At 45.2% G+C, this 13,064-nt stretch overlaps 1 protein-coding gene across 2 annotated transcripts in view; it reads left to right on the top strand.

Annotated features, from left to right (window-relative positions):
* The window catches only part of LOC123774181 (quinone oxidoreductase-like protein 2 homolog), a 117,329-nt gene that overhangs the window by 92,061 nt on the left and 12,204 nt on the right, over positions 1 to 13,064 (top strand). For both annotated transcript variants that reach the window (XM_045768327.2, XM_045768326.2), the window contains exon 8: positions 7,496 to 7,642. In XM_045768327.2, coding sequence (XP_045624283.1) covers positions 7,496 to 7,642 — 147 coding nt within the window. The remainder of the gene's footprint in view (positions 1 to 7,495; positions 7,643 to 13,064) is intronic.

Raw genomic sequence — 13,064 nt, 5'->3', positions numbered from 1 at the left:
CACCCTGTCATGGCTAGTTTGCAGTGTTGTTTGCCCAGTGGCTCTCAACCATTCCTGACATAAGAGATGACTTAAGCTCTTTGATGATTTTTGTTCCCCATTGTTGCACCTTCTCCAGAGCAGCTATGTCTTTCTGAAGATGAGGTCTCCATGCCTGGATGCAATAATCCAGGTAGAGGCGCATTAGAGACTTGTACAACTGAACGACTACTATCCTCTCCTTGAAGGTGAAGGTACACCTGATTATTTCCAGGGCTTGGTTTGCATTTCTGGGGGAAGCCCCTTCAGCTCCCCAGAGCTATCCAGGCTGATATGAATGTATTAGACCCTGGCATCAGTCAAACGAATGGAGTTCAAGGCCTACCGGGAACCACGGGCCAGAACCTGGCCCCCTCAGAGAGGCATGAGGAGCAAAGGCCTATAGAGACCCCCCCCCGTATGTGGTTGGAAGCATTCTATATCTGCCGTCAACTGGGTCAGGCACCCAGATAGGTAGGTGCACCAAAACAAACCCTATCTGGTTAAAATTTTGCTACTAAAAGCCAAACTGTTGGACAGAATTCCCCAAACTAAAAAAGAACATTACATCACAACCGTCACTGCGCCACTGTCAGTGCAGCATACCCCGCATCGGCTATCCACTCTCCAGTTCTGAGGCTGATGCGAGACCTTAACGGTAATGTGACTCTGTAGTCCCTGATGTTGTCCAGTGGTGTCTTGTTGTGTGGTCCTGTTCTCTGGTGGTGTGTGGACCAGGAGTAATTTCTCAAGTACATGGACTGCATGCACCTAGGGTTACCTTCCCTAGGTGCCCTGTAAGTACTGCCCTTGTGGCTTGGGAGTTACCTTCCACAAGTCGCTTGGGACTTACTTCCATGGGGTCTTTTGCTGCTCGTTGATTGCCTGCCCTTGGGGTCAGCTGAGGTGTTTCATATGCCTCTATTTGCCTCTGGGTAGGAGGTAGTTTCATCACTGGTAGGGACACAAGGTTCTGTGCAGCAAGTTTTCACCATAACATAGCGGCCGGCTCTGTTCGGCCTGGGGACGTTGTACTCTTGCGGGGGTTTTCTTTTATTTTTGTTTGTTGCCCGGTGGGGGTTCTGCCCTTGGGGTTGTTGACTCTTATTTATATTCTTGTGGTCCTCCACTAGGTCCCCGTGAGTGTACACGTCACAGGGGTTCAGCAATTAGTAGTTCACTTGGCAGTTTGGGGCACCAGTTAGCAGTACCTTGCCCGGACTTTCCTTAGCAGAGCGTCTAAAGGCCCTGAGAAAACCCCACTGGGACTCGGTGGTCCAATGGATGTGTCCCCTGGGTCCTATCTTGCTTCGTGCGAGTTTGAAGGTTGCTCTTTCCCCATAGTTTCAGGGTGACAATCACCTGTTCTGCCTCCGTCATGCTGCATGTTGGGTCGGTGACACCTTTGACCCGGAGTCTTGTGAGTGGTATTCCTTGCATGTACTCCGATTCACCCAATCCATTGATCTTGATATTCGGGTGCAGGCAGCTTCGGCATTGCATGCACGTTTTAGGTTGCCGCAGCACACTAGGTTGGTTGCTCACACGGATGCCACACGGCTGCCCTGTTTTGGTTATAGGGACCCGTACTTGAGGGGCATTAGTTGCCCGACTTTGGTTTAGTCCGTGCTCCCTTGTCCTTCCCCTGCTACTGCTCGTCCTGTTCCTTCCTCTTCTGCATCCGGCTCCGAAGTGTCTGAGGGTTTCGGAGTCGGGGCAGGGTTTAGTTCGTGGTGAGACTCGGGCAGTTTCGGGGAATGCCCCCTCCAGTGTGGCGATGGAGGTATTCGAGCCAGTTCCTACAGCCGGTGCTTCTGGGTCTGACCAGTGGGCTCCCTCCTTTCCTGCTTTTTCGGTGGACTTTGCCTTTTCTTTTGAGGGCAGAGGATTTGGAGGATGACTTGGCCCTGGGTCATGGTGTGGAGATTCCCGGGGACAAGGGAGGGGCTGACTTGGGGGCTTGGGCCCCGTTTGACCCCGCTTGGGTGCTGGTACCCTCTGAGTGGGGCTTGTTGTTACCGGGGGGAAAGGGTGGTTACTTATCCTCCCTCCATGAATGAGTTTGATATGGTGTCAGCTCATTCCCGGGTTCGGTTCTGGGTTCCCTTGGGTTCTTCGGTCCCTCCCTTCTGGAGGTTTTTGGCTTTCCGCATCCCGCCTCATGAGATGCGGGAGACCCTTGTGGCTTACCTTCTGCATGACCTGGATTATGCCTCGATAATGGATCCTGTCTCTTTTGAGTTTGGTTCTCCCTTTTCTTACTGGGTTCGTTAAGAGGTTCTGGAGTCATCCTGGTTGACAGACTGTCCTCTCTTTTCGTTGGGGGCATGGCATACGTTCTGTCGGTCCTGCACGCTTGAGTGGTGAGAGACTTTCACGGTTGTTCAAATTTACCTGTGGGGGCGAATTTGAATGCCTCAGTGCGTGTCTATTCGCCCCTGCCCTTCCTCGGGACATCGGCCTGGTGCAACTTCACGTGCAGGTTCCCTCCCTTTCGGCGACCCTGGTGGCTGAGGACTTGTACGCCCATGGCCATTTGGCTTTGGTTCTCCATTTCTTTTTCCCTTCTCGAGCTGATTTCAGACTGGCTTGAGGAGGATGTGGAGGCACTGGGTGCTGATCCTGATTCTGGTACGATGGTCTCGGCTGTGTGGGCGTTGGCGGCCCTGTTGAAGCTGTTTGCACAGATCCTGCGGGAGGTGGTATCTCTGTTCTTTGCTTCTCATCTCGCGTGTCGTCAGGGGGGTGCATGCTCAGTCTTTGGAATCCACTTGAGCTCTGGCTCTTAGGTTTTCTACGCCTTTTTGTCTTTTGCTGTTTGCAGAGTCTGCGTTGGTGCAGTATCTGCAGGCAGGTTCTTCTAGTGGTCATCCCATGTCGAACTTGTTGGTTCTCCAGAGGAGGCCGTGGGGGCTCTTCCTGGAAAAGTTGTGCCAGGGCTCTGTTACCTATCTAGTACAGCAAAGTTTGTGTATCTGGCAGCACTGGAAAAGTATCTAGGGGGACAGTACTATGCATGTATTTGATACACCAGAATTCTCCTATGTAGATACAATTTAAAGATAAAAAATGGATAAGTAAACACATGTACACATATAAGAATATATATATATATAGATTCTATTTATATAGTATAATATAATCACTGCAAATTAATTCTACGGTAAGAGATGGCTCACAAAATGTATGTCTCCTCAGATAACTATCACCTATACTAGAACAAGAAAGCAATTACAAGACTTAACTTCCAGTAAAATTATATGGTCCCAGCTCAGATCTCCAGCTCCTACTGAGCTCCTGCTGGCTGACAACCCTCCCAACTGCCTCTTACTAGGGGATGACGAACGATTAATAATATTCTTAACTATCAAACTAATTACTAAAGTAATCAATATCATACTGACACAATCATACTAGTGTAATGTTTCACACAAGCTAATAATATAACTAAAAGTATAAACATTCTTAATTGGCTTAACACTTTCGCGCTCTCGGTGCTCAAAAAAAATCAATACCCCAGATGCTTTCGGCACTTCGCGCGCCTACGCGGTAAGACCGAAAAAGTGTACACTCTTTTGACTGTCCTGACAATAATTGAAGGCGCACGTATTTAAATTTGGTATCACTGTGTTCGCAATGAAATTGTCTATAAGAGCATACCTATAAAATGCCGCCCAAGCATAAGGAGTATCAACACCAAATAAAAAACTATGCAGATCACTCGCCGAGAGCGCCAAACAGCAACAAAATGTTTCCACTCTCTTAATGGTTGCGAAGCCTACAGTTGTCCTACATCGCTAATTTTGGTATCATTGGAATCGCAATAAAATTCTCTACACGGACATATTCATATGAATGTTTAATATAGGTAATTGCCCACCCGCAAGAGTGTGTGAAGTGGAGAGTAGTTAGCCGCGAGCGCACTGGCGAAAACACAGGGGGGAAATCATGCTTGGAAAGTTTATACATTTATACGTTTCCTGACCCTACTTTTCTATGTACGTATTTCTTTTTTATACCAATGTGTTCGCAATAAAATTTTCTATAAGATGAAATGTATAACATTTGTACAAAGCATGTGTAAGAGAAGCGCCAAATATAGAACAACGTCGCTCAGTATGCGTTCGCGGCAGAAACGAACGCATTGTTTTCGTTCGTTTGATGTTTGTCATGTTTATACTTGTTGAAACATTTTATAATTTGTATGACAGTGATCGCAGTAAAATTCCCTACACAGACATATACATAACACATACAAATATTTCCCACGTGTTGGATATATCAACGGCTAAAGGGAACCCACTGCCACACGGCCGCCACACCCAGAGCCACACCCGCCACACCCCCAAACATACTTTGTGTTTTTTTTTTTTTACTCATAGAAGTTTATGTGATATAATATTCATTCTGGTACCAAAAAATTCGCAAATAAATTCTCTACAAAACGTATATAATCTGAGAGTATCCCCATCCATTTCGGTTAAAAAATGGAATTTATAGAAATATTTTTTCGATGGATGAGAAAAGTAGGCTGTTATGCGGAATCGTAAGAAAAAACGGCGACGAGTTATCTCTAATCTAAAGCGCGAAAGTGTTAAATAATAGATTTACGTACTTCTAAAAGGAGGCGACATCTGGCAACCCAACAGCCGATCCATACTCGCTCCACCTTCCAAAGGCGTACACAGGTAATAGACGCAAACATTTCCTGTTCACTTAACAGGCCAGCCATGACACCCTCATACATCATACATTATACATTAACATACAAACTGTCATACATTCTGCTATATCACTCAATACATTATTTATATTGCAAATGTAAATGCCAATTTCTCTCATACACATGCTACCATCTGAGATGGGTGTAGAAGGTGTATTTACTGTGAGTCAGGTAATAATCATTACCTGGGTCGTAACAGGCTCAGGTTCCTCCTGTCGTGGTAGGCCAGTTGTGCCAGTTTCTGAGCCGGCGACATCTGGTCAGCGCAGTGATCGCTTTGCTCATCTGTCGGCTTCTTGTAAGGGGCATCTGCCCTTTTGCGGTTCGTCCCATTGATGGGGAGATGGGGGGGAAAAGCTTGGGCTGTTTGCTCACGCCTTGCCCTAGGATTTGTGGGCTTTTCAAGTCATTTCTTGCAGCCTGCGGTGGAGTTGGGTGGCCTCTCCCTCTTCGGGGGGTTCAGGGCTGGCAGGGCAGGCCTCCTCTCCTGTGCTCTGTCAGGTCATCATGGAGTGGGTTTGCATGGGAGTGGTTGAAACGTCCTCGTTCCTTGAGTGGGTTTCCCGCCTGTTTCCAGTTCCGAAACAGGACTGTGTAGACCTGTGGTTCATTCTGGACTAGTCATGTCTGAGCCCCTGGGTCTATTTCCCCTCCTTTCGGATGACTACTCTGTCCCAGGTCCATCTTTTTTTTAGAGCCAGATGCTTGAATGGTGTCCCTGGATCTCCGGGACGCCTATTGGCACATCCCAATTCATCCAGGTTTCAGGGACTGGCTCAGTTTTGTTGTTGGGTGTTAGGCTTACCACTTTCATTGCCTTCTTTTTGGCTTGAATCTGGCACTTCGCGTATTCATGCATCTTACCCGGGTTGTGGTGGCCTGTCTGCGTCTGCTAGGGGTACCGGTCCTGGCCTACCTCAACGACTGGCTGGTGTGGGCTCCCAGTCGGTCCACTTGTCTGCTCCCCAGGGGTGTAGTTGTTTCCCAGCTTGCCGGGTTCGGGTTCCCTGTGAACTGGAGGAAGCCCCATCTGTTTCTGTCCCAGGTTTGGACCTAGCTGGGTCTTGTTTGGGACTCTCGGACCGCTTCCATGTCTCTCCCTCCGGAGGCATTGCTGCAGCTACGGTCCCGCCTTCAGCTGTTTCTAGGGAAATCCCGGGTCCATCGATGGTTGCTTAAGCAGTTGTGTGGAAGAAAGAACTTCGTCATGCTGGGTGTGGTTTGGCTTCGGCGTCTGTTCTGGTTCCTTCTGGGGTGCCCCTTCCTCCTCTCTCGCGATCGCTGGGTTCAGCCTCCATGTGCCTTGCGTAGGTTGCTGCTTCACCGGCTTCCTCTTCGTGTTTTTTGGGGGTTCAGTGCCTTGGGGCCTACCCGAGCCCCTCGTTCGATGTGTTCACTGATGCATCATCTCTTGGCTGGGACTTTGTGACCAGTGCTCACCAGACAGGCCAGGGGTGGTGAGGTTCGTCCTACCGTCGGGTTCACAGCACGGTGCGGGAATTCGTGTCAGTTTGAATGTCGCTTTGGAGGGTTTGGGTCACTCGGGTTCCACAATCCGGCTACTTTCGGACTGTTCTCCAGTGGTTCATTGCCTGAGCTGCTGAGGTTCCCTTTGGTCCTTGCCTCTCTGGGGCTGGTCGCTTCGAGTGGTTCATCTGCTAGTTTCTCGGGGTTTGACTCTCCGTGCGGTTCATATCCGTGGGGGGAGTGTCCAACGTCTTGATGGACGACCTGTCTCGGTTCATTCCCCTGTCCACAGAATGGACAGTCAACACTGACTCCTTCAGTTGGCTCTGCCGTACGTACGGGCTCCTGGAGGTGGATCTCTTTGCATCGGTGTGGTTGCAGCGTCTCCTGATGTGATATATGTGACGCCCTTCCCCGACCGTGGAGCATTTGCGGTGGAAACCTTTTGGCAGGTCTGAGTGACTCGGGGAAAAAATTCTGCTGTCATTTTTAATTGCTTCCTATCAATGAGGTTATTTTGTAAAACAAGCAGTGCAGTTATCGTCAAATTACAATTTGGTTTTCTGACCGATTTTTAAATCTATTTCTGGATGACATTAATAGACAGAATAGCTGTGGCGTGGGTTGTCAGACACTTCCTTTGTTGTGCCAGGATCAGAATACAAGGTACATATTGCATTGTAAGCCTATATATCGATTACTGCTTTTGTCAATTATGTAATAAATAGTTTTTCCACACATTGTGAGAACTAATGGGATGCAGCAAACATATAAAGCCTCCAACACAGTTTTCACATAGAGCATCACTAGATAGGGAGTCAAAAAGTCAAGAATGATGGCAAAATGCATCATTAGAAAGTGAGTGTTAAATTTCCTTGTACATCTTGATGTTATTTTGAGATGATTTCGGGACTTAGCGTCCCCACGGCCCGGTCCTCGATCAGGCCTCCTTTTTGTTACACATCCAACATACACATGCTGTGTACGCTCCAACATTGACCGTTCAGTATTAATAACTATGTTGTGTTAAGTACAGAATAAAAAAAAAGTATTACCAAAACATTTTCACTAAATCTAATTGTATTGGTACTGTCCATCCATAAACAGAAGCTGGTTTTGAGGACCAGCCCTTCAGTTATTTAAACTGGCATATCTAAAACATAAAACAAATTGATATATCAATTTGTTCATGGATATATCACGACAATATGATTTGTGTGTGTGTCAAAAACATAATTCTTAGATAATTAAAAATTTGTCTAACTGTTCATCTTATATTTTGTTCAGCGTGGCGCACGAGGGTAAGGTAATAGTAGCAGGGTTTGCTAGTCGTGTCATCCCTCATATTGAGACGAGTCAACTGTTGCCCAAGGCAGTCTCCCTAATAGGCCTCTCCCTCACACACTACCGTGATGCGGACAACTCTGTGTACAGGTAAGAGTCGAGCAATTGCATGATCTATCTCCTTTTTATTGCATTTTTTAACATATTTAGCTAATATTACAACTCATATTTAAAGCCAAAATGAGTTTGCATCCATTTTTTTTGTTTTGCTTTTGAAGAACGAGATTTTGTAGGAAATTTTATAGCAGAATGAGACTTTATAATCATATCATTCATTGTTGTGCATACATTTCTGGGGAAAACCCCTTGTGGTTTCCTGAAACTACTATCTCTGAAACTACTAAATTACACTTAGTGTAATTACCTAAGTTTAGTTACAGGATGAGAGCTACGCTCATGGTGTCCCGTCTTCCCAGCACTCTTTGTCGTATAATGCTTTGAAACAATTGACGGTTTTGGAATCCACCATCTTCTCACTTAGCTTGTTCCAACCGTCTACCACTCTGTTTGCAAAAGAAAATTTTATAATATGTTTCTTGGCACCTCTGTTTCCTTGGCTTAAATCGGTGTCCTTTTGTTCATGAAGTTACTGGTTTCAGGAATTCCTCTTTGTCAATTTAGTCAATTCCTGTTAGTATTTTGTAAGTGGTGATTATATCACCTCTTTTTTCTTCTATCTTCTAGTTTTGGTATGTTTAACCCTCAAACCGCGCATATCATATATATATATGATATTAGTGACAAAACCGAAACCGCACACATCATTTATATATGATTTCGTGTCTAGCGCTATAATTTAAACGCCCCGTCTGGGATAGGGGTAGTCATCGGCGAGCCTCGACCAAACATAAACAAACCCCGTCTGGGAAAAAAATCCAGCGTGGGTCCCCTTTGTGTACAGAGCTCAGTTACCCGGCGGACACCATGGCGAGCGCATCACGTTCCAACGACCGACCCCGCTCAGCGAGACGTTCCTCGCGACCTCTGACCGAGGACGAAATTACTCGTAATTTGTTCCCAGATGGTGATGAGTCTGATATAGACGACTCAGACTTTGATCATGACTATACACAGCCCTCAGAGGTGGATACGACCGACGACGAGTGTGAACATGCTAGCTCCACCAGGGCTAGGCCTAGCATCTCGCCCATGCCTCCTCGCCCGCACTCCACCCCAATTTCAGTAAGACCACACAGTTCATGTGCTCCCTTGCAAGATATTGATGTTTTGCTCGACGATTCTGAAGAAGGTGAATCATTTTCCGGTTTTAGTGACTTAGAATCGGAAAATAGTTTCGCTAGTGCCAGTGGAGGAGTGTGTGGTGTTGCCAAGCGACAATTTGTCGCGTCAGCAGCATCTGGCCAAGCCATGAGGCACCGCATGGCACCACATGAACAAAGACCCTCAACATCGAGGAATTTTCCATCACCATCCCCGCCCGCCCCTACTGTTCCTAGACCTGCTTCAGCTCCTGGTCCACGGTTTCCTCGCCGTGGTGCCGCTATTGGCTCTAGAAAGACACCCGGTGTTTTTGTGTGGAGTGATGGGACAGATTTTGTTCCACAAATTCCTGTTTTTAATAATTCAGATGTTGGAATTACAGACATTTTCTCTGATAAAGGTGCAGATATGTGTGAAATGGACTATTTTACTGCATATTTTGATGAGCCGCTAATGGAACATCTTGTTCATGAGGCGAACAAATATGCGAGTGATCTCATTGATAAGGAGGAGTTATCCGATTTTTCACGTTTGCAGCGATGGAAAGATACGACTGTAGGTGAAATGTATGTGTTTTTGGCACTGTGTATGTTGATGAAACATTGTGTCAAACACGTAATCGATCATTATTGGAGCAAAGACCATACTGTTCCAACACCAATGTTTGGCAAATATATGTCTCGAGACCGATTTGCGATAATCCTCAGGTGTCTTCACTTTGCAAATGATGAAGACAGGAATGATGAAGATAGGCTTTGGAAGGTAAGGCACGTACTGAATGAACTTATCGGAAAGTACAGGGATTTCTACGTACCAGCTCAGAAGCTTGTGATTGACGAATCCCTTGTGCTTTTCAAAGGACGTCTTGCCTTCAAGCAGTATATTCCCTCCAAACGCCACCAATTTGGATTGAAATTCTTTGTACTCTGTGACTGTGAAACAGGAATTGTGTTACATATGATAATGTATACGGGTACAAATGTAGACATTCCTGCTAATGACCAACATGGCTTCTCAGGTAGTGTTGTGAAGTCACTGCTTGCACCATATCTGAACAAGGGCCACATTTTATACACAGATAACTATTATACCAGTCCCTTGCTAACTAGGTTCTTGCTTGATAATAGAACTGGTGTGTGTGGCACAGTGAAGGCAAAACGAAGGGAAATGCCAGTGTTTCCAGGTGCTATGCAGGTTGGTGATTGCGAGCTCAGAAAAACAGGTGGAATGCTTTCAGTGCGGTGGAAAGACAGGCGTGAAGTGAACATGTTGACCACCATTCATGCTGGAACAATGCTGGACAGTGGCAAGGTGAACAGAACCACCAGAGAAATAATCTATAAGCCAGATTGTGTCTTGGACTATAACATCAACATGCATTTGGTGGATAAATGTGATATGATGGTGGGGGCAGTGGAGTGTGTACGGAAAACAGTAAAGTGGACAAAGAAAATGTTTTTCCACCTTGTTGATGTAACAATGCTGAACAGTTACAATATGTATCTTGTCAAAACAGGTGGTAAACGTAATTTCCGTGCATTCAATTTTACTGTAGTAACACAATTACTACAGAAGTTTGGCAAAGTAATTCCTGGTGTACAGAGGCCCATTCTGAACCCGGTATTGCACCATGCTCCAACACCCAGGCTCGCTTTCAGGGATGCCTTTTTGACACACAATCTCAGGTTTTTACCACCAACTGGAAAGCGTGCAGTAGGCCAGCGTGCGTGTGTAGTATGCTGGTCAACAACCAAGAGGGAACAGAAAAGAAAAATGGTGATGACTTGGTGCACAGCGTGTCAGGTCCCTCTGTGCCATGTCCGATGTTTCAACGAGTATCACAGTCTTGATGACTTCTAAATGTCCAAGACTGGTGCCAAAACATGTAAATACAGAATAAGTGAGTGTATATAATGGAAATAAATCATAAGAAATAGTATATTTTATTGTGAAATAAGACATTTTTGTGCAAATACTTGTGACACTAATATGTGGATACAATATACATTGGCAACAGTTTTATGTTTATAAATCATCTTGTGAGAACATATTGAACCACACCAGTGAAAAAAATGGGTGTAAAATACGCCATAGATACTGTAAATAATAACGCAAAAATAAATTCGCGGCAACTCGCGCTCCTTCTCCGTCGCGCCTGACTCATCCCGGGCGCACAGCGGTCCAGCGAAGATCAGGCGTGACGTCATCGACGATGTTCTCGGGTCATTAACGTCCACGGTAAGTGTAATTAAATTTTTTTTATTATTTTTCCTGTGCTCAGGGAACACAAATAAAGAGATTAAAAATAAAAAAAAAAAATTTTAGAATTTTTTTTTTTGTTGCGCGTGTGGGTGTTAATTCCATTTGGACCCCGAGCGGTTTGAGGGTTAACCCTTAAATGGCGCATAGCTATATACCATTTGACACCCACAGGCGCATACCAAAAAAAAAAAAAAAAAAAATTATTTTTTCTTCCTAACCTGTTAATTTGTGTTCACTGATCACGGGAAAAATAATAAAAAAATCGTAAGTGGCATATATTGCCCACTATAGGGCGGGGAAGTGTGACAAAAATCAGGCGCTGACTGAGCGTGCGTCCCAGGCGGTCTGTTGATCGCCAGCTGTCAGGCCAGAGTTTCCACAAAGAGATAATTACCTAATTATTTCAATGTCTCTGATTTTTCGTAGTTTTTTTGCTGTAATATTATTCAATAGTGTGTAGTGTGATATATTTATATAATAAAATGAGTGAATCATCGCTGTACTCAAAAATATGGTGTGCGTATTGTTGATTCAATTATGTTCATCAAACAGTGAACAAATACTTTGTCGGTTATTACACTATATACACAGGTTATATATAAGTATCTGCATGTTTTGTTCTCCATGACAAACCACTAAGTTGGTATGCTGAGTGGCAGTGGCAGTGGCAGGCAGTGACTGGCTGCCACTGGCTGCCACTGGCTGCCACTCCCTCCCTCACCTCACCTGCCTTGCCACCATTCTCCACCCACCATACTTTTTTGCTTTTATATACAGACGTTATATATAAGTATTTACATGTTTTGTTCACCATAACTGTACATCTAAGCTTGTATGGTGAGTAAAGGCAGAGAGACGTAGCTACTCACACAGTCAGCTGGTGGCGGCCGCCCTCAAGGCCAGACGCACTAATATTTCTCCTACAACAATACTGTTTGTGGTGTTATTATGCTATATACACACATTATATATAAATATCTACCTGTTTTATTCACCATACTTGTACAAGTAAACTGGTATGGTGCCCAAAGACCATCGTGGTCATCAGTAAACAACATGATAAGTCCTGCAGACGACGCTCCTCCCTCACCAAAATGGCGGCTCCCAACCTCCTACTCTCGCTGTTATCTCACACTATACACATGTTATATATAAGTATCTACATTTGTGTTCACCATAGCGAACCACTAAGCTGGTATGGTGAGTGCAGTCAATAAAAGGTGGCCACACACACTCAAAAGACAACGCCACCATCCTCCCTCCCACAGCATTACTCCTCCCTGCATGGCGCACAGCGCCAAATATCACCACAATCCTGCTATTATCAGAACCCTGGTCAGTTTTATCACAGTCAGGGGTCTTCTGTAATAATATCATTGCTACATAATAGCATGAACAAGTATATTATGGCATTTTTAGGCGATGCTGTGGTCACAAGCTGAACAGCAGTGCTGTGAGCTCATGCTGCGTGCGTCAGGCTTGGTAGCTCACTCAATACTGAGGCCCCTAACACCCTGGAGTTTGGCCCACTATTTTTTAAAAAAATGGCGTCTGTTTACAAGAGCCCTGATGAAGGTGTGGTGAACCCCGTGTATCCGCGGGCCGTTTAAATCTTGCGTAGTACTCCAAAGCATCATATGATGCGATGCGCAATTTACTGCAAGTCGGTCAAAGCATCATATGATGCGATGCCCAATTGAAGGGTTAATGTCTGTAGTTTCTCCTCGTATCAGTTGTTTTTCAGTTCCGGAAGCCATTTTGTAGCATGTCGTTGCACTTTTCCAGTTTATTTATGTGCTTCTTGAGATTTGGGCACCATACAACTGCTGCATATTCCAATTTTGGTCTCACAAAAGTATTTCACCATTCATGTAATTAAAAACCTATCTGAAGTTGGAAAGCAATGCATACACTCCTTTCTCAATGTTCTTCATATGTTCTTTTGGAGGCAGCTTACTATCCAAAGCCATCCCAATGTCTCATTCTTTATTGGAGTTTTGTAATTCGTTTCCACATAATTTTTAAGTTG

This window comes from Procambarus clarkii, chromosome 73 (assembly GCF_040958095.1).
Source record: "Procambarus clarkii isolate CNS0578487 chromosome 73, FALCON_Pclarkii_2.0, whole genome shotgun sequence".
In the NCBI taxonomy this organism is placed as follows: domain Eukaryota; kingdom Metazoa; phylum Arthropoda; class Malacostraca; order Decapoda; family Cambaridae; genus Procambarus; species Procambarus clarkii.
The sequence above is the reverse complement of the archived record's forward strand: the minus strand, read 5'-3'. Positions and strand labels throughout refer to the sequence as shown.